Source organism: Lycorma delicatula, chromosome 4 (genome assembly GCF_047948215.1).
Source record: "Lycorma delicatula isolate Av1 chromosome 4, ASM4794821v1, whole genome shotgun sequence".
NCBI classification, from domain to species: Eukaryota; Metazoa; Arthropoda; class Insecta; order Hemiptera; family Fulgoridae; genus Lycorma; species Lycorma delicatula.
Genome location: NC_134458.1, coordinates 10498347 through 10517300, shown reverse-complemented (window position 1 = coordinate 10517300; position 18954 = coordinate 10498347). Strand labels below are relative to the sequence as shown.

At 30.9% G+C, this 18954-nt stretch overlaps 2 protein-coding genes across 6 annotated transcripts in view; one reads left to right on the top strand and one right to left on the bottom strand.

Moving 5' to 3' along the window:
* Window positions 1–3876: 3876 nt before the first annotated feature.
* Window positions 3877–17430, bottom strand: Vps37B (vacuolar protein sorting 37B). The gene is made up of 4 exons (XM_075362283.1): window positions 17138–17430; window positions 15789–15960; window positions 13165–13247; window positions 3877–6117 (listed from the first exon to the last, which is right to left on the bottom strand). Exons 1-4 carry the CDS (start codon window positions 17276–17278, stop codon window positions 5809–5811), a joined length of 705 nt encoding a protein of 234 aa, XP_075218398.1. The 5' UTR covers window positions 17279–17430; the 3' UTR covers window positions 3877–5808.
* Window positions 17431–17666: 236 nt separating this feature from the next.
* Window positions 17667–18954, top strand: part of LIMK1 (LIM domain kinase 1) — a 154815-nt gene continuing 153527 nt past the window's right edge. For 4 of the 5 annotated variants that reach the window (XR_012756019.1, XR_012756020.1, XM_075362282.1 and 1 more), the window contains exon 1: window positions 17667–17828. The gene's annotated coding sequence lies outside the window, so the exon portion shown is untranslated. The remainder of the gene's footprint in view (window positions 17829–18954) is intronic. The other variant, XR_012756021.1, reaches the window with a different exon arrangement.

Here is an 18954-nt window from a genome sequence, read left to right as displayed (position 1 = left end):
GTACAAGCAGATCAATAATATGCGGAGTACCTAAAGGCTGTGCCCTCTCAGTGGAACTATTCCTGGTATACATTAATGATCCACCACATCATTTGCTAATGATGCAGCATTGAGCTATTGTACTGTTAATGAGGAACGATTAGCAGAAATAGTACAAAGTGAATTCAAGAGACCTCAACCTGAGGTTCCAAGTTAGTGCTTCAAGTATAAATGTAAATAAAACTAAAATAACTGTATATAATTTAAGCTAATTCAGTTCAGCCACTGCTGTTTCAAATGCACACCATAAAAAGTAAAACTATTAACTCTGACTGCAAGAGGAAACAGGAAGCAGATAGTGAAAAATATTTAGGCATAGTGATTGATTCAAAGTTGTCCTGAGTAGGCCACACAGTGAAGTTAACAAAATAAGGTTAGCAGAAAACCACTTCATTCATAATCTCTGCCTACAGTAAATTATAAAATCAATATATTATGCTTTAATTGAAAGTAGACTTCAATTTGGAATATCAACGTGGGGAGGAACCTATTACTCTGCATTAAAACCTCTTATAATAGAACAAAAAATATATTATGAGAACTATTTCCAAAAACCTTGACAATTAATTCCTTAGCGATTTTCAGGGAATGAACCTCTCACCCCTTCGACAGTTGCTTTAAGACTCTAGTAATATTTTGCATAAAGGGTGGCCAGCAAGAACAAAACTACATTCGCACTGCTTACAACATGCAGCATCAAACCAAACAAAGAGATTTTCTGTAGATTTTATCTTTTATTTGCACCTTGAATTTTCAATGAAATCCCTGCAGACATCAACAACTAAAAATAATTACAAATTTAAATTTACTAAAAAAATGACTACTCAAAGTCCAAGGATTATGTTGAAAGTTTATTTTAAAAAATAAGCTAATTTGTCAGAGAATTAGATGTATTTTAATTATAAATAAGATAAGTATAATAAAGTCAAGTCCATTAAAATGAATAAAGTAACTAATTACATATTCAGAAGTCCAAATCATGAATCATTTTACACGACTATTATTTCTATGTTTTTCTCTCTTTAAAAAGTTACATATTAATGTAACTGCACCCAGCATAAACAATTCAATTAAATAATTCTAATTTTCACATTTGTTAACTTATAAAGGTAACTCCCACATAAAATTTCCTTGGGAGTACCTAATTCTCATTCCTTTACAATCTAAAAATCATATATCAAGAATATTTTAGGTAATTTTCTTTCACTGTTATTAAAACAATATTATATATATTATTATACATGTAAATATCAATGTAGCTGTAAATATTTTATTTATGCCTATATAAGTGTGTTTATTTTAAGTTTGCAAGAATTGTTAAGTAACCATGAAATTTTGTAAGTATGTTCCTTGTAAAAGATGAGAATGAAACTATTATAATTATCATTACTCTTTATAGAATACAAAATAAGAGATTATTTTTTAAAAATTTACTTCAGTTTGAAAAAGCTATAACATTCTCAATGTAGATTCGCATTTTTTGCTATTTTAAGAATGTTGCGTTTCTAGACCAAGAAGAGTTTAGAGAACTTAGCAGCAGTTTTAATCATTAAATAAATTAACTAGTTTTCTTGAATATTACTTCTTGACAGACTGAGACTAATACTGGGTAAAATTAGTTCTGAAAAATTAAACATTCATCACAATGTGAAATAACATGTCATAAATGTTAAGCTGGACACAGAATATAATTTCCATATTCATAGACGTTTTCTGTTGTCAGTCAAAAAAAGTGCCAAGTAAGGTATCTTTACAAAAATGTTTACAGAGATTTAAAATGATTTACTGCATATCATTTTACTGATTATTCTGCAAGCAAAACCCATTTCGTTGTCCCAGAAATGTTTCACTTTTGGAAACATCTTGATTCTATACTAAGCACCTGTTATTTCCAATAGATTCAAGCAAGACCACCTTTTTTTATATAAATATGTGTAATGTAGATATCTTATTATTTGGGGGGGTACTGATTTAATTTAACCATAATCTGATTTTTACTTTTTGTAAGTATGAGTTACTTAAGAAATATTTTGGTAATCTTAAAAATTGCTATACATCATTTACAGTAGTGTAAGTTTAGATGATGTATTTCTTTTTCCACTACTTACACTAACATGTGATAGAAAGCATCTACCATTCATAAAATAGTAATAAAAGCTAAAAGGAACACACAATGTAGTAATTACATCGTGATTATGCAGTGGGGGAGTGGGATCACGAAGGAATGATTAGATGATGCAAGAGTGCAAGAACACTCACGATAATTATCACCCTGTCATATTATGATATTATCATGTTTAAAAATCTAATGTCAGTTTTTTGTATTCCCTAATTTGTTGTCTTTGATTCTTAACAAGGAGTTAACCCAAATTAACTTAAGTGTTAACCAAAAGTATAGAATGAACATAATATGCCTTTTATTGATTACACAAGCAGTTTCTTATCAAAATACGCTTAAAAGGTATTCACTCCTTTACCTAAATTCAATTAATTCAAGACATATTTAAGAAATTATTTTTTATTTGTAATATTAACTCTAAAAAGACATTATTCTACATGTAAATTAACTCTCAGCAAAATATTGGGAAGCATATGTTCTTCAAAGAAAATTTATTTTTCTTGCGACTGTTCAGGGGAAGAAATCCACCAATTGTGTACATGACAATGTTATATACCATTTGTAGAAAACAATATGGTGCAATTTATTAACTGTCTCGAACAACTCTGCAGCATTTCTTTACAAAAAAGTTCTCATATGAAACCAAGATACAGCACTAAATCTAACAAGATCTTTTACTTTAAAATTATTTAAATAAAACAAATTTTTGAATTCCCTTTACTGCATCTCTTAGCAAGTGAAACAAGTCAAGGGTGCAAGGGTGGAAGGAAATATGTAAAGTAAAAAGAGTAAGGGACAAATTGGTAAATATATGTCAGCTTTAACCTCTAATTTCTGTCCTCTGTAAAGGGTTAAATACCTTTGAACAGCACAGCTGTTCAGCCTGTATTATATAAATACATTTTTTACTTTAGCATGAATTCCAATATAATACAAATCTTTATACATAAAGTTTTTATTAATAGCTTGATGTAATAAATAATTATTAACATTTAAGTCAATTATCTTTCTTATTTATGCTATCAATTATTTTTAATCTAAAAATGATCTTTTATGAAGTAATCTAAGAAGTCAATAACTAAAGTGGGGAGTGCTCTTCAATTGTGTTTTAAGCTTCTTGTTCAGCCTTACTCAAATTATAAGTCAGTTGCCATTTTCCCTTTCTTCCACTTTCTTTCTCTCAATTTTCTGGGCTTAAGGCTTGATCTTGTTTCAGCCATCTCCCACTGCAAAATTATTTTTGCCATTTTCCCTTTTTCCATTCTATTCAAATGACTAAATCAATTTAACCTAATTTTTCGGTTCATTATTTATGATTTTTCATACCAGTAACTTCTCTAATAATCTTGTTTCCCAATTCTTTCTCATCTGTCTCTCCACCATATTTGTTAGAAACTTTATATCCATTGCCTGGTTCATTCCTTCCTGTTATTGAATTTATCTCTACAACATAATATAACTTTGAACAAAGTATGTTAATTCTGCATCTTCTTACATACTTCAGGAATTTTTTCGATTTCTAACTAGTCCTCTCCATTCATCGATTCCAATACTTTATACCTTATCTTTAGATCCTATCTAATCAGAAAGGATCGAAACCTCTCTTTTCAGAGCTACAATTTTACTTTTCTTCAAGTTAAACTTTATACTGTACTTTTAAGTCTATGCCTTGAGGGAACAAGTTTAGAGCAGTCTTAATATGAAATGAAAACTTGTAATGAAGAATTTAAGTATAGTTTATTTATGTATTTTTATTTATAGTCATTACAAAAGAGCAATTGATTTGATAACTACAATAGATTTAACCTGATTATATATAACATTAATATATTTAAATAAAATATTATAAATAGATAATAAATACATTTAAAAACTGTATGATAAACTATAACATTAAATAAAATACCAGAATATAGATAAAATATATTTTAAATTATTACAGTAAAATTAAGAAAATTCAGGCCATTAAATAAAAAACAATGGTTTTATCAACCACCATTTAAAATTTACTTTAAAACATATTTTTACTATATTCAATAAAACTGATTTAAAAAATAATACAATAAATAAAACTACAATTATTATTTAAGTATACTTTGTATTTATTAATAAAAATATTTTGCAATTTATAAATTTTATCCCATAAGTATGTAAAGGAACATAGTGATATGATAACAATCAAGTAAATTTATAATAAGGCTCCAGGAGAAGTTCCAACATCCGATTGAAAATATTTATACAAATGCAATGTGATTTAACCCTTTAGGGTCAGAGGTTTGGTTTAAAACTGTGGACTGGCAATTAAAAGATTTTTTTTCACTGGGTAATAGGACTATCCAGTCCCATTATTACTATTATTAAAGGTTATGATTTAATTCACATATTAATATTTTTGATTCTATTTTTCATGCAGAGTACATAAAATAATGTATGCAATTAAATATTTGTTTTTCTTTTCTATAATAAATTTTAAAGTAATACGTGTCACTCTGATACTGTGTATATCAATATTATGCAATATTTTCATTTGGTTTTCAGCACTGATTATAATTTATTGATAACTCATAACATTATTGATAACATAATAGTGTAAGCACTATTATGTCTTACATTATTATCTTTAACACTAATGTTTGTTTACAATATGTATGCTTTTCATTATTTTGTTCATATATCAACAATGCTATCCAGTTTTACTTATTAACTATTCTCTTAATATAAATCAAATGTATGAACGCAGAGTTATACACTTCGTTCATCGTGTCTAATAATATTCATATTTATATTACAGATTTTTGCACATTTATAATTTTCTTTTTTTTTACATTTAGTAATTCAGTTTTGATTATTAGCATATTATTAAATTTAACTATACTTTGATATGAGATTAGAAATACATATAACATAATTTTAAGTGGAAGAGGGATGTAATAACTTTATATAAACAGTTTTGACTGAAGATTATTAATGAGAGTTTGCTGAATATTTTATTGGCATTCAATAAGCAGTAACAATTTTATATAAGATTATAATGATTCTGTAGCAAGCGTAAAGATTTTAAACTATTTTCCAAAGAAATTTATCATATAACTTATTTTTTCTCTATATTTTACTTTAAAGAATTTTTCATGGAGTATAGAGACATTAGAACATTATTGTAATTGCACATTTGCTTGATAAAAAATCATCTTTTTTATAACAATGATAAAAAAAAAGATTTACAAGAACTGAAAAAATGTCCATTTACTTAAACAAATACAATAATGATTTTACTGCTAAAACTGTATACAAAACTTAATTTTTAGAAACAAAATTATAAAAAAGACTTGAAATATAAATAATAAAAAAAGGACTGGTAAATTGAGCAATACTCAAAATTATATGGTTAGTGTTGGTCACAATTCACTAAAAATTTAGGAAGAATTAGTTTATAGTTTATACTATTATGGGGTTAATTTTATTAATATAATTTCTATTAGTGTCTGATATGATGAATGTGCATCACACAAATGTCAAGTGATACATTTAACTTACAATATCATTTATAAATGTAATAAAAATGTAGTTTGCTCGCATCCAGGTTTTTAAGATGGCAAAAGGATCAATGCTCTAAAAAATCTATTAGGTTCAGATAAAATATAACACAGTAATTATCCATAATAAGACTGTGATGAAAATGCATCTGGCATCACAACCGGCATCTGCAACGGTCCTGTGGGGTATGGCAGCTGAGAATGAGCAGGAGCTGGAGGTTGAGGAGGCTGGTAAAATGCATGCACAGGATTGAAATTGCGATTAATGTTATGACTGTACTGTGGTGTCGAAGATCTTCTGTTGACCATCTCAGACATTTTATCAGTTTTTACTTTTCTAAGGTGCATTATTTTTCTTCTTGTAGTGAACTGTTCAAGGAATGATTCAACGTCCAAGTCTGCTTCTAAGAATTTTTCAGCAATAGCCTGTGACAGATAAAAATGTACAGATAAAATGTAGAAAAAAATCAAAATTCATATCCTCTTAATAGATGTCATTTTATTTTTAATTTCTGTTAATGAATATGTAAATTAGTTTACTGTGTATAACTCAATTATGTACATGGAAAATATATATACCAGGTAATATTTAAGTACAGAAACAGCTTTATAATGCATTACTGAGAAGTATTTGGAGGCAGAAAGAAATTGGGTTCTATATAGTTAACACAAAAATTTACATTATGGTGGGTTTTTAATTTTTGTCCTCCATCTCGGATCTGCCATATTGAATCAAACTTAATTTTTTTAAATAAGAAGATGGACATATGACACAAGATTTTGATTTAAAATGTTACATAAACACAATGGTGAAACCTGTTTTTCTGTTAATGCCTTCGTTATTGAGTTATAAGCATTCAAAGCTACAATGATGGAAAAATTGTGTTAATAAAACGTGCTGCATGAAAAATTTTATTGCATTTTAAATTCATAATGCATAATAATAATTTTAAACACTGCTATAATATTGATGATAATAATAAACAATACCTAATAATTAAAAACACAACAAAAAATTAAACGGCTAAATCAATTAATATTATTTACTTTAAATATTAAAAATATTTATTTTAAAATTTTAAATAAATGTTTTCTATCGTAAATTACTAATGAAATAAATTTTGAAAGCATAACATTCTACAATGAATGTTCAATATGCTTCCCCTGTACAGCTTGGCAATGTGCTAACCTCAAGTAATATTTGTTTATAAATTGTTGTCATTGTTATGTCAGGTGGTACATGAGCATCAATTATTCTTCTTTTCAATTTGTCAATGTCTGCAGGTTTTGTTTTGTAAACATTGTTTCAGGTACCTCCAAAAAAGTAACCCAGAGGAGACAGGTCTAGGGACCTGGCAGGCTACAATACAGCTCCTCTATGACTATCAAGTGATTTGGAAATTGTTAATTTAAAATTTGTCGTGCCTTAGATAATAATGAGGTGGTGCCTCATCTTGCTAAAACCATACATTATTATTTAATTCTTGTCCAACATTTTCCTGGATATTTGGTAAAACCCTATTGGCTAACAAGTTGCAGTAAGCAACTCCTGTAAGATTGACATCTAAAATAAAAGGCCCTACAATGCAATGACCAATGGTTCCTGCCCAAAAATCCACTTTCTGAGGGTGCTGTGTATGAGCTTTCCCAACGTCCATCTGGGATTATTATCTCGCCAATATCAACAGTTTTGCTTATTTACAGGGCCATTTAACATAAAAGTTGCTTCGTCAGTAAATATTATTGTAATAGAAAAATTTGTGTGAATGTCTAATTTTTGCATTATAATATCACAATATTCAACTTTGTGGTCAGCATCATCTTCCGAAAGTTCTTGTACCAGGTGTAGCTTATGATGGTGAAATTTATTTGTTTTAAGAATTTTTTGAACTGAAAAATAACTTATGTCACGTTGGATGACAGCTTTCTGAACTGATGATAGAGGGTCTTCAACAAAGATTTGCAGTACATCTAATGACTTTGCGTCAGTTGTGACAGTTCTTGGGCTACCAGTGTGAGGACGATTCTTTACAGTACCAGTTTCTTCAAATCGCTGTACTGTCTTGATCACAGTTGATTTACTTATTGGTTCTCTGCTTAGGAATCTATTATTAAATAAATCACATAACTCTTGCAAAGGTTGAACTTTGTTATCAAACATGCACATCATCAACAGAGTTATTCTTTCAGTTTCACTTAAAGAAGGCATTGTTAATTGAAGATTTAATATCTAATAAAACTAAATAAATGAATGAGGAAACTAATAATAAAACTTTGTAATGTTGTAAATTAAGTTGATTTATACAACTAAATTTGTAAACATTTTTTAAGTAAGTATTTCCAGCTGATCTGTTTAATTTTATGATAAGAAACAAATATCAGCTGACTGATGTTTACTTAACACTGGAAGTAAGTTTTACATAGAAAATAATATCAGTTGATATAGCCATTTAGTTTGTGTTAATTATTAGTTATTGTTTATTATTATCAATATTATAGCACTATTCAAAGTTCATTATTGTATAGATTACAAATGTAAAATGCAGTAAAATTGTTCAAGCAGCATGTTTTACAGTAAATGATTTTTCTGTCATTACAATCTTGAATGCTTCTAACTCAATAACAAAGGCATTAACAGAAAAACGGGTTTCACCATTGTTTTTCATGTAAAATTTTAAATCGAAATCACGTGTCATATGTCCACAGTCCTATTTAAAAAAATTAAGTTTGATTCAGTATGGTGGATAAAAATTAAAAACCCACAATAATGCAGATTCTTTTTTAACTATGTAGAACCCCATTTCTTTCTGCCTCCCAGATGTGCAGTATAAAACTGTTTCCATATTAAATATCACCCAACATCTATCAATTGTCTATCAATTATCAGCGTTTCTCAACCTTTCAGTATATGCGACCCAATTTTTAATCATAATTTTCATCACACCCCTCTTCTCATACAATAACGTGTTTTGAGTATTTTGACATTAAAGGTTCACTATGACCTTAATTACAAACCTTAAAAATGACCAAGAATAAGTAAATTTATTAATAAGGGGTATCCAAAATTGAGGTATCATTTTAAATTTAATTAAAAAAATACTTTTTTTCAGATATTAAAAGTATTTTTATTTCAGTTTATTACAACTAGGTTTCGGTTAAAGATGAAAAATTATGTCGGTCAAGTGACCCCCCTACTGACTCGCAATCTTTTACCAAAATTATCAATCATGTTTTTCAATAAACTGTTGTCAATGGTTGATATCTCGATAATGTTGGTTTTAAGCTCGTGAACTGTTGTGGGATTATTGCTGTACACTTTCGATTTCAAAAAACCCCAAAAATAAAAAAAAAATTAAAGGTATCAAATCGCACGATCTTGGTGGCCAATTTATTCCTCCTCTATGAGAAATAATGCGATTTTCAAACTTTTCTTTCAAAAGATCCATTGTTTCTCTTGCTGTGTGACAAGTGGCACCATCCTGTTGAAACCACATATTCTCTATGTCTAAATCATCAATTTTCCGCTACAAAAAGCTTCGGATCATCTCCCTGTAGCGATTTCCATTGACCGTAATCTTATTTCCATTTTCGTTTTCAACAAAATATGGTCCGATGATTCCTCTGGACCACAAACCACACCAAACAGTTACTTTTTGTGGATGTAATGGTTGCTCTAAGATAACTCTTTGATACTCTTCACCCCAAATGCGGCAATTCTGCTTGTTGACGAAGCCATTGAGCTGGAAATGGGCTTCATCGGTGAAGATTATTTTGTTAAGAAAATTCTCATTTTCTTCTTGTTTTTCGATGGCCCAAGAAACGAATTGCCGACGTAATACGTGGTCAGCTGGATCTTATAAGCCTTTAAATGGAGATCACGATGCAAAATGATGAATAATGTGGATCGTTTGATGTTTAATTGCTGTGAACGATGACGAATGGATGTTTTTGGATCTTCTTCAACACTTCTGCTCACAGCTGCTTTATTCTCGGTCGAACGATCACTACATTGATAAATTCTGTTTCTGTTATCATGAACGGATCCAGTTTCTTCAAATTTCTCAACCATCAGCTTGATGGCGCGATTTGTTGGAGCATTTTCTCTACCGAATTTTGTTATAAATTTCCTAATTACAACTTGAAAACTTTTGCCATTTTCAAAATATGTTTTAATAATTAAAAACACGTTGTTCCTTCGTGTAACGTTCCATATTAACTAACCGAAATGTATTTAGAATCTGAAAATAAAAATTACAAGTAGAAAAAAATGGCAGAAAATTAAAATGACACCTCAATTTTGGACACCCATTATTTGGCAACATCAATCTGCTGCATTGACAAAATCAGAATCAATGCCTCTCTATTGCTCTCTGCCTTATGTCCACCCTACTGGACATTTTTGCAGTTTTGTGAGAAGTTCCTATTTGTCTCGAACATTCTGGAACGTCTGCACGACCATTTGCGTAAACATGCATAAATGCTGCACCTCATTCAATTCCTGACAGTCTCAGCCGAGTTGATCCTTTCTACCGCTATCGAATCTATTGTGAATGTGTATGTTGTAATTTGTATGTTAACTGCAATTCACGTAATTAAATATTCATGGCAGTAGATTTATACAGAATCATGAATAAATTTTGAAGTAGGTGTAAGCGAGCAATAGATGATAGTGAAACAAGTGTGGTTCTGAAAATAAAATCAAGAAAATTTTTTCAAGAATACTTAAATTTTGGATTCACTAGTACTGCAGTAAATGAAGAAAGGCCTTTGTGTGTCATTTGCTCAATAATTTTGGCAGCAGACAGCATGAAACCTAACAAACTTAATCGACACTTGGAAATGCTTCACAGTGAGTGTATTAACAAATCCCTGAGAATTTTTTGAATTAAAATTAAAATAATATGAAAAGCAAACATTCTTTTTAAAAATAAACTTTGTGAATGAAAAAGCTTTACTTGCTTCTTACAAAGTTTCATATAAAATAGCCAGATGTAAAAAGCCTCACACCATTGGTGAAAAGTTTATTTTGCCAGCTGCAATTGAGATTGTAGAAACTATGTTTGAAGATAATTTTGTCAAACAATTGCAGTCCATACCTCTATCAAATGATACTGTTGCCCATCGAATTTCAGTGTCATAACTGAAGATGTACAGCATCAGCTTTTTGGGAAGTTGCATGACAAATTGTTTAAAATTCAGCTTGATGAGGGAACAGATAGCAATAAAGATGCTTATTTCATTGCCTATGTTTGATTTTGTGATATGTCAGCAGAAGAAGAACTACTTTTCTGCAAACCAATAGAACTCAAAGCAACAGAACTCGCATTTTTGCTACCTTAAATGATTTTATAAACAAGGTAAACATAGAGTGAACAATGATAAAATATTCAATAGATGGAACTGCATCAGAATATGCACTGATGGTGCTTGTTCAATGTCTGGAAGATTTCAAAGTATACAAACACTTGTAAAAAAAATCTAAACTATATCTGGACACATCACATTGCATGATTCACAGAAAAGCTCTAGCTTCCAAAGAAATAAGTCCTGGTCTGAATATTGTGCTAACAATGGTTGTAAACATAGTAAATTATATAAACATGAGACCCTTAATATCAACAATATTTTCTGTACTTTGTTAAGACATGGGTGCAGTACATTCAGTGTTACTGTTTTATTGTGTGGCAAGATGATTAACATGTGGGAAATCTTTGCAATGTGTTTGGAATGGAATGGAATGGAATGCAAAGTTGGCGGGAGTTTGCAAATTATCCCTTTGGATTGCAGAGCCTGGACAGTGTCCCTTGCTGCTGGGTGATTCTATCGGGCGTGTTTTTAAAGGTTTACTTTATATGACGGGTCTAATTTTTCAATTTTTGTCTTTATTTTATATTTTGATTTTAAGGACGGATTTAATTGCATTCCAATCCGTTGTTAAACCAGCGTTATCGAACCCATTTTATGGGCCGACCACGGAAGGCTAGGCTTTTGAAAACCTGTCCTGCCGATGTAATTCCCCTTCACACCGTCCACTGAAGTCCTTTCGGTGCTAACGCTACATAGGCTAGCAGGAATACGCCACAACGGTGCACTAACTATATGGAGGGAGCAATGCGCCCCCTTCTCCGGAGGAGTCGCAATTGCTGATTTAGCAATGTGTTTATGATCTAAGAGATGAAATCACCATTTTTCTAGAAGAGGAAAACCGACTGGAAGCCAAGAAGATTCGAGATGGCTTGTTTGTGCTGGAATTGATCTACTTGGTTGACATATTCAAGAAATTAAATACCTTGAGTCCTCAACTACAAGGAGCAAATACACATAAGTTGGATACATACAAGTGATAAAGTTAATGTTTTTGTAGAAATTTGAATTGTGGAGCAGAAATTTAAAGCAAAAAACCTAGAAATGTTTGCAAATGTGGATGAATGTGTTAAAACTTACAAGACTGAAGAACAACATGTGAAAGTTTTTTTTGTAACCTTTGAAAATCATTTTTAGCCATGCTGGCAAAGAATTTTGGGCAGGAGTGGACAACAAGTTTTCTACACTGAAAACATAGCATTTCGTATACTATTAGCATTTTCAACATCCTACCTTTGCAAAACCGCATATTCTGCAGTGGCTGTTTTGAAGACAAAATATAGATCTCAGCTAAATGTAGGAAAAGAACTCAAGTGTCTATTTCTAATATTAAACCTTCCTTCGATAAACTTTGCTCTGCAAGACAGGCCCAAGGGAGTCACTAATAATTGTTTTTAAAATTTAAGAAATTTAACTTGTTTTTAATTTAGTATTGTTAATACATTGTGCCGTACTGATAAAATCCTACTTATAAGTGTATTTTATCAGTGTAAGTGTGTATTTTATTATTTATTATGTCAAAATGTATTTTGTTTTGTTTTCCTTTCAGTAAATTAATAAATTTTTGGCGCCCCCATCTGGTGTTATCACACCGCCCCTAGGAACGCACACCCTACAGATTGACAAACACTGGCCTATATAAACATTTTACAGAGAAAGGTAATCAGTGATTCTCTATTATCACCCTCAATGAATTTTTATTGTACTCAACAGCTGTTTCTTATCACATAAAATGATCCATGTGTTTTATTAATATGATTATTTATTTTTTCCCATTTACCACTCTTAGAGAAAAGTAATATCAATTGAATCAATATAATAATTTTAACCTGAAACTAACATTTTTTAAAGATTTACTTATTTTTAAGATTTTTCTTACATAAGATAAGAACATGTTATTATCTCGTTTGTGTTCCTACATTTCTATAATAATTTACAAGAAATTAGTTTATTAAATGAAGTTAGGCAAATGTGATATTTTTCCAGTAAACACATAACCAAGTAAAAAATTTATAGTCTTAAATATAATTTACATAAACAGTAATAATTCTTTATTCTAATCAGATATTTACACACTTTTTGTAAAAAGAAAAAAATACTTTATTTTACCTCAGATTCTTCTTCCATTTCAGCTGCTGCTGCTTGCAACAGAGCAAGTGCAGTTTCCAGATTTTGGCACCCAGATTTCTCATCTGAAATATTAATACATTTATACAAGATAAAACATTAATCACAATATATACAACATATAATTAGACAAAATATGTTTAAAGAACTGATACATTAGAATTACCTCTCATAATTTCATGTAAAGGGTCCGCCATGGGAAACGAGCGTTTTTTAAGTTGGTATTACGCATCCGGTAAGAGTTGGAGAGGGGAGCCAAGGCCGGCGCGTCACTCATCTGACCTTGCAGTTTATGCTTGTTCATTGTTTAGTTGCCATCATGCCTCTTTGGAATGTAGAGCATCGCGTTTTCGTGTATGACAGTTTTGTGCGGAGCAGCGAATCAGTTACGGAAGTTCAACATCTCTTTCGTTGAAGGTTTAATATGTTCCTCGGCATGGAGATATACCGAGCCGGAACACCAGTTTGCGATGGGTTAATGCCCTTCGTAGTGGAGGCAGTCTAATGAAAAGGCAGCCACCGGGACCACGTCACACAGTTCGAACTCTGGAGAACGTGGAACGTGTAAGACAGGTTGTTTTAACTAGTCCAAGACGTTCAGTTTGTAGGCATTCTGCAGCACTACAAATATCCAATAGTTCAGTACGGCGAATTCTACACCGAGATTTAGGTTTCCACCCTTATAAAATGTCAGTGTGCACCTTCGCTGAAGCGATGCTCAAAATTTTGGAAGATGAGCGACGAGGCTCACTTTCATCTAAATGGTGTGTGAATCATCAAAACTTCCGATACTGTGCCTGTGAAAATCAACGCACTTTACATGAATTACCATTACACAGCCCCAAAGTTACGGTGTGGTGCGGCATTGGGAAATTTGGTATCGTGGGGCCCTACTTATTTGAGGAAAATGGGAACACTGTAACTGTAACAGCTGATTGTTACGTAAATATGGTGAAAACATTCTTGAAAACTGAGCTGAGACGACGACGAATCAATCTGCCAGATGTTTATTTTTTCTACAGGATGGAGCTACGGCCCATACTGCCCGAGTGTCGATGGCTGCTGTTAGACAAATGTTCCCTAATCGCGTTATCTCCAGATTCGGTGATCTGCATTGGCCTCCTCGCTCACCAGACCTTTCGATGTGTGATTTTTTCTTGTGGAGGTATTTAAAGTCTTTGGTGTATGAAACCAAACCTCGTACATTGGCCGAACTGCGACAAGCGATAGAGCAGAACATCGCTCAGATCGATCATAAACTATTGGAGAGAGCGGAGGCTAACTTCAGAGAGCGTCTCCACATTTGTCAGCGTGAAAATGGACACCATCTTAACGATATTATTTTTCGAACATAGGTAAGTCAAACTGCATATTCTCAGAAACTTATTTCTGCCAATAAATTATTTTTTAACCTTAAAATAGTGGAGTGTCGTTAATTTGTAAAACGTCCGTTTCCCGTGGCGGATCCTTTACATCAACTAGACTAGTAAATAAATAGATCATACTAACTAGCCATTAAAAAAAATAACACTGGCTCCTAGTCTGGAAAAAGTTGAATGACTGATATAATTCTTCTTTAAGAAAACAAGTTTGAGACAGTAGAATGAATTATATATCTAAACAAGGAAATGCACATTTGTGCGTTCCACTGGGTAATGAAAATCTGGCTCACCTGTACAGCACTCCAAACCTATCTTGAAGGAATTTACTAGATCATGTTTCAAATGCTAAACCTTAATTAACATGCTGCAATCACTTGGGAATTACTGAGTTTATCAAACCTTACTTTGCTACTTGTATTCACAAATTATTGTAAGCTGGAGAACATTATTAAGTGCAGTTAATACCATTCTAGTGTCACTATGTTCGAATCCTATCTGAGGGAGGCCTGAATTAACCACTGCTATAAAAACATTGGGCTTCTATCAGGGATTGACTTGATCTAAGGCCTATTGCAAGTTTTGGGAACGCTAAGACTGCAGTAGATGTGACATCCAGCCTCAGCAGATTCATTGCAAAGGCATAGCAGCTCTGTCAACAATAGGACCTAAACCGTTCAGTGAACAGCCACTATCAGTGATGAGGTAAATCATCAGGTTTGGGATGAATCTTTACTTTAAACAGTTCTTACAGCTTTGACCTCATCCGAAGTGAAGCCATTTCTACAGACTTGGGAAGAGAAAGTAATCACTGGAAGCCAAATCCAAGGCATGTGGAAGTACTTCAAAGTATAGGTCGTGGAGTTTTGCGGCAACAACCTGAAACATGTATACAGGAAGATTATCATGGTAAAAGAACACTTTCTTTTTTGCCAGATGTGAATGTTTAGACTGAACAGCATCCTTCAATCAGTTCAGTAGTGAAGTGTAATACTACCTGGTGATGGTCTTGCCTTTTTCCAGGTAGTCTATGAGCACCAAAACACAAGAATGAACTGTTAACAAATGCAGCACCTATTGAGCGGAAAGCTTTTTCATACCCAAAACATTGTGTGAAAGTAGTGGATACAAACTACTGTGAGTATTAACTAGTACGAGTTTAAAACTGTATGAAATAAAATATTTAATAAAATATTATTTTTATTAAAAAAAATACATAAATCTCACTTAATTCCTTTATTTTCTCTTCCACTCTTCGAAAAATTGCATCACCTGTTTCACTTAACTCTTGTATTTGATGTTTTTCTTTTGAGAAAATGGGCTCAAGAGACAAATTAAATTCAGCCAAAGATCGATTACTTGCCATTAACATCTCTTTATCTGTTTCTATATCTTTTAGCTATAAACAAATTAAAACAAACAAATAAATTATTTTATATTCATATGATATAACACTGACAAAGCATAATGCAAAGAATTAATAATAACAACACATTCACATTTCTCAGACTTCAGTTTTTCAAAATGATTTTACTATGATAGGGAACTCAATTATGGATATTCCATTAACGTGAAGTGTAGAGTGAATTCAAGATAAGGATTTATATTTTTTAATGGTACATTTTATGTGATGACCCATGCAAAATAACCTATGAAAATAATCATCTAATGCAATAGTTAACACATATTATACGCCCATACAATGCTGTAACAATCTGTACAGCATTTATCAACATATATTTAGTTGATCAGCATAACAAAATATAGTTAAATATTAATGCGCTATTTGCAATGGTGATAGTTTCAAAATCTTCTTGAAACTTGTTAGCACATTTCTTCTGCAAGTGCAGTGTTTAGAAAGTGAAATATTTTGTTATTTTATTTTTCATATTATAGAGTTAAATATAGAGTTCATATAACAGCACTGCTGTTAATGTGACATTTAAGTGTACATTAAATATTATGCAGCTGTTATTTTTATTATGGATCAACAAGGAAAAAAATAAATGATGAAATAATAATAATCATAAATGAACCACACTGGAGAAACTATATAACACTTGCAACAGATTTAAACTCAGTTATATTCTATTTTATATCAAAATGAATTAACATATTGAAAGGCTCTTTAAGACTGAAGATACCATAATGAGCACATTTAAATTACCCCATAGTAACTTCTTTATGCAGAAAAAACAAAAATGATATTTACAAGAATTTGGGGCAAGGTATTCAGAATGCAGTAAATTTCCAATTAAAAAGAGTTATTTCGTCCATTTTGGGTTTCCTTAATAAAAAAAAGATGCATCAGAATGAGGCTGTTAATTATGATTTTTATGAAAAAAAACAAATATGAATATAAAAATAAAGTTTCCCTGCAAATAAAGTTTATTTACTTAAATATTCTATTGTGGAAAAAATGGGCAAAGGTAACTCCATTACCTTTTTCAGGCTACAAGTACTTTGTCTAACAGTAGACAGAAATCAATAGTTTAGTTAATACCCAACGTGTTAGTAAAGTTCGGTAAAACTGATATTTAAATTTCTTAATTTAGGTAAATTATTATGCAACTTACTCCTTTACAATCCTTTATCAGTTCTTCGAATTTTTTATCATCATTTAATACCTCTCTTAGCTCATCCACATTCAAATGGGTCAACAATCCAGATATTGCAGATGCGGATTCTGGATTACGATATTTGTTTTCTGCAAACATGTTTCCGCAGTTTTCCTCTTTTACGTTCACGGTCTTAAAATAAGTTTCAGATATGAAGACCTTAACTAATCCATCCTAAATGTACAAGTAAACATTTAAACATTATTGTCAGCTGTGCAATTTCACATTCAATTTTAAGTGACACAATATTGTAAGTTACATAAATCACTCACACAAATTTACCTTACCGATTATAAAATTATGAGTAAAATAATAGGTCACCAATCGAAATTGTATCATAATAATAAATAAATAAATATAAGAACGAAATTATTGCATTTTAGCGTTTCACTACTACATTGACATAAAAAATAAAGGTTGCTTTCAAATAATTATTTGTTATATACAGCTAGAAAACTTCTTTGCCAACGATTTAATATTTTTTCTGTTTAGCTATAATAATAATAATCAAATAATTGATGAATGTTTGCTATTTATTCATCTCAGGCATACTTGTGCATGTGGCATCATTGAAAGATGAAATGGAACTTAGTTATGTAGTTACAATATCTTGTAAATACGATTAAGTATGGAAACCATCCAATTTATGGTTTGTAGGAGAATAACTTTATTTTTTTCTAATTTATGAATTTTTTTTTTACAAACCATTATTATTTGATGATGTGCTTTCAGTGTTTTAGTTAATTTAGTCTGATGAAAATTTGGTTATCTTAATAGTAGGCTTCCGTAGTGAATTATTTCAGTGATTAGTTTTTTTCTGTCAGCCGTTTATTATTGCGGTTATTGATAGCTTTAATTCTGCATCTGTTTTAAAGGAAAGCATATGGTTTAAGGTTAAAAGAAAGAATCAGCTCAAAAAACTTTAGCAAGGAGTTTTCGTTGAATAATAGCGCTGCTTTGTTATGTAGTTCCATTTGATTTCAAAAGTTTTTTGAATAATTATATTTCACACCGATTCATGAAATTGGCTAGGGATTTAGGTATTAATGTGATTGTGAACGGAATAATTAGTTACTGATATTGCCGTTTATTAGTGACAAATACAAAATAAAACATGCCCAAATGATTTCTTTAGTAATAAAGTTATTTTCATCTTTTGAATAAGTTATTCGTTTGAAAAACTAGAATTGTACAAAATAATATTATGATTGTAACATACAAATTTTTAACTTTGTTTGCTGTAGACTTTAGGTGATAATGTTTGCCAATATGCAATAAAAATATCAATTGGATTATATTGAATTGGTAGAAGTAATTGGTTGTCATATTGCTACCACAATATTAACTTGGAATTAAAATGCTTACTTATGAATGAATGGGGAAAGAAATTTAACGATTGTGAGGTTGTGGTTATCTTACTGAAATAAGGTAACATCACAATAAGGTTTAGTTACTGTATTTGAGTGGTATCATGTGGTAGTTATTTAGTTATTCTGAATATGTAGTTTGTCCTTGATTGAACTGTGCAGTTTATGGTTTTGTTATGCTAGAAAACATAGTTAGATTAAGTCATTTTAGATTGGCGTGTAAGGTTTGGTCTTGTTGAATCATTTAGTTTTGTAAAAAAACATAAATTAAGTTGTAGACTATTGAGAGTTATCTGTCAATAAAATATTTAATGTTTTTAGACAAAGCTTTAATTTACATCTGTATGTGCGCCTCCGTTGTCTGCACCTGTTGCTAAGTGCATTTAGATATTCTCTTCCGTGTTTAAT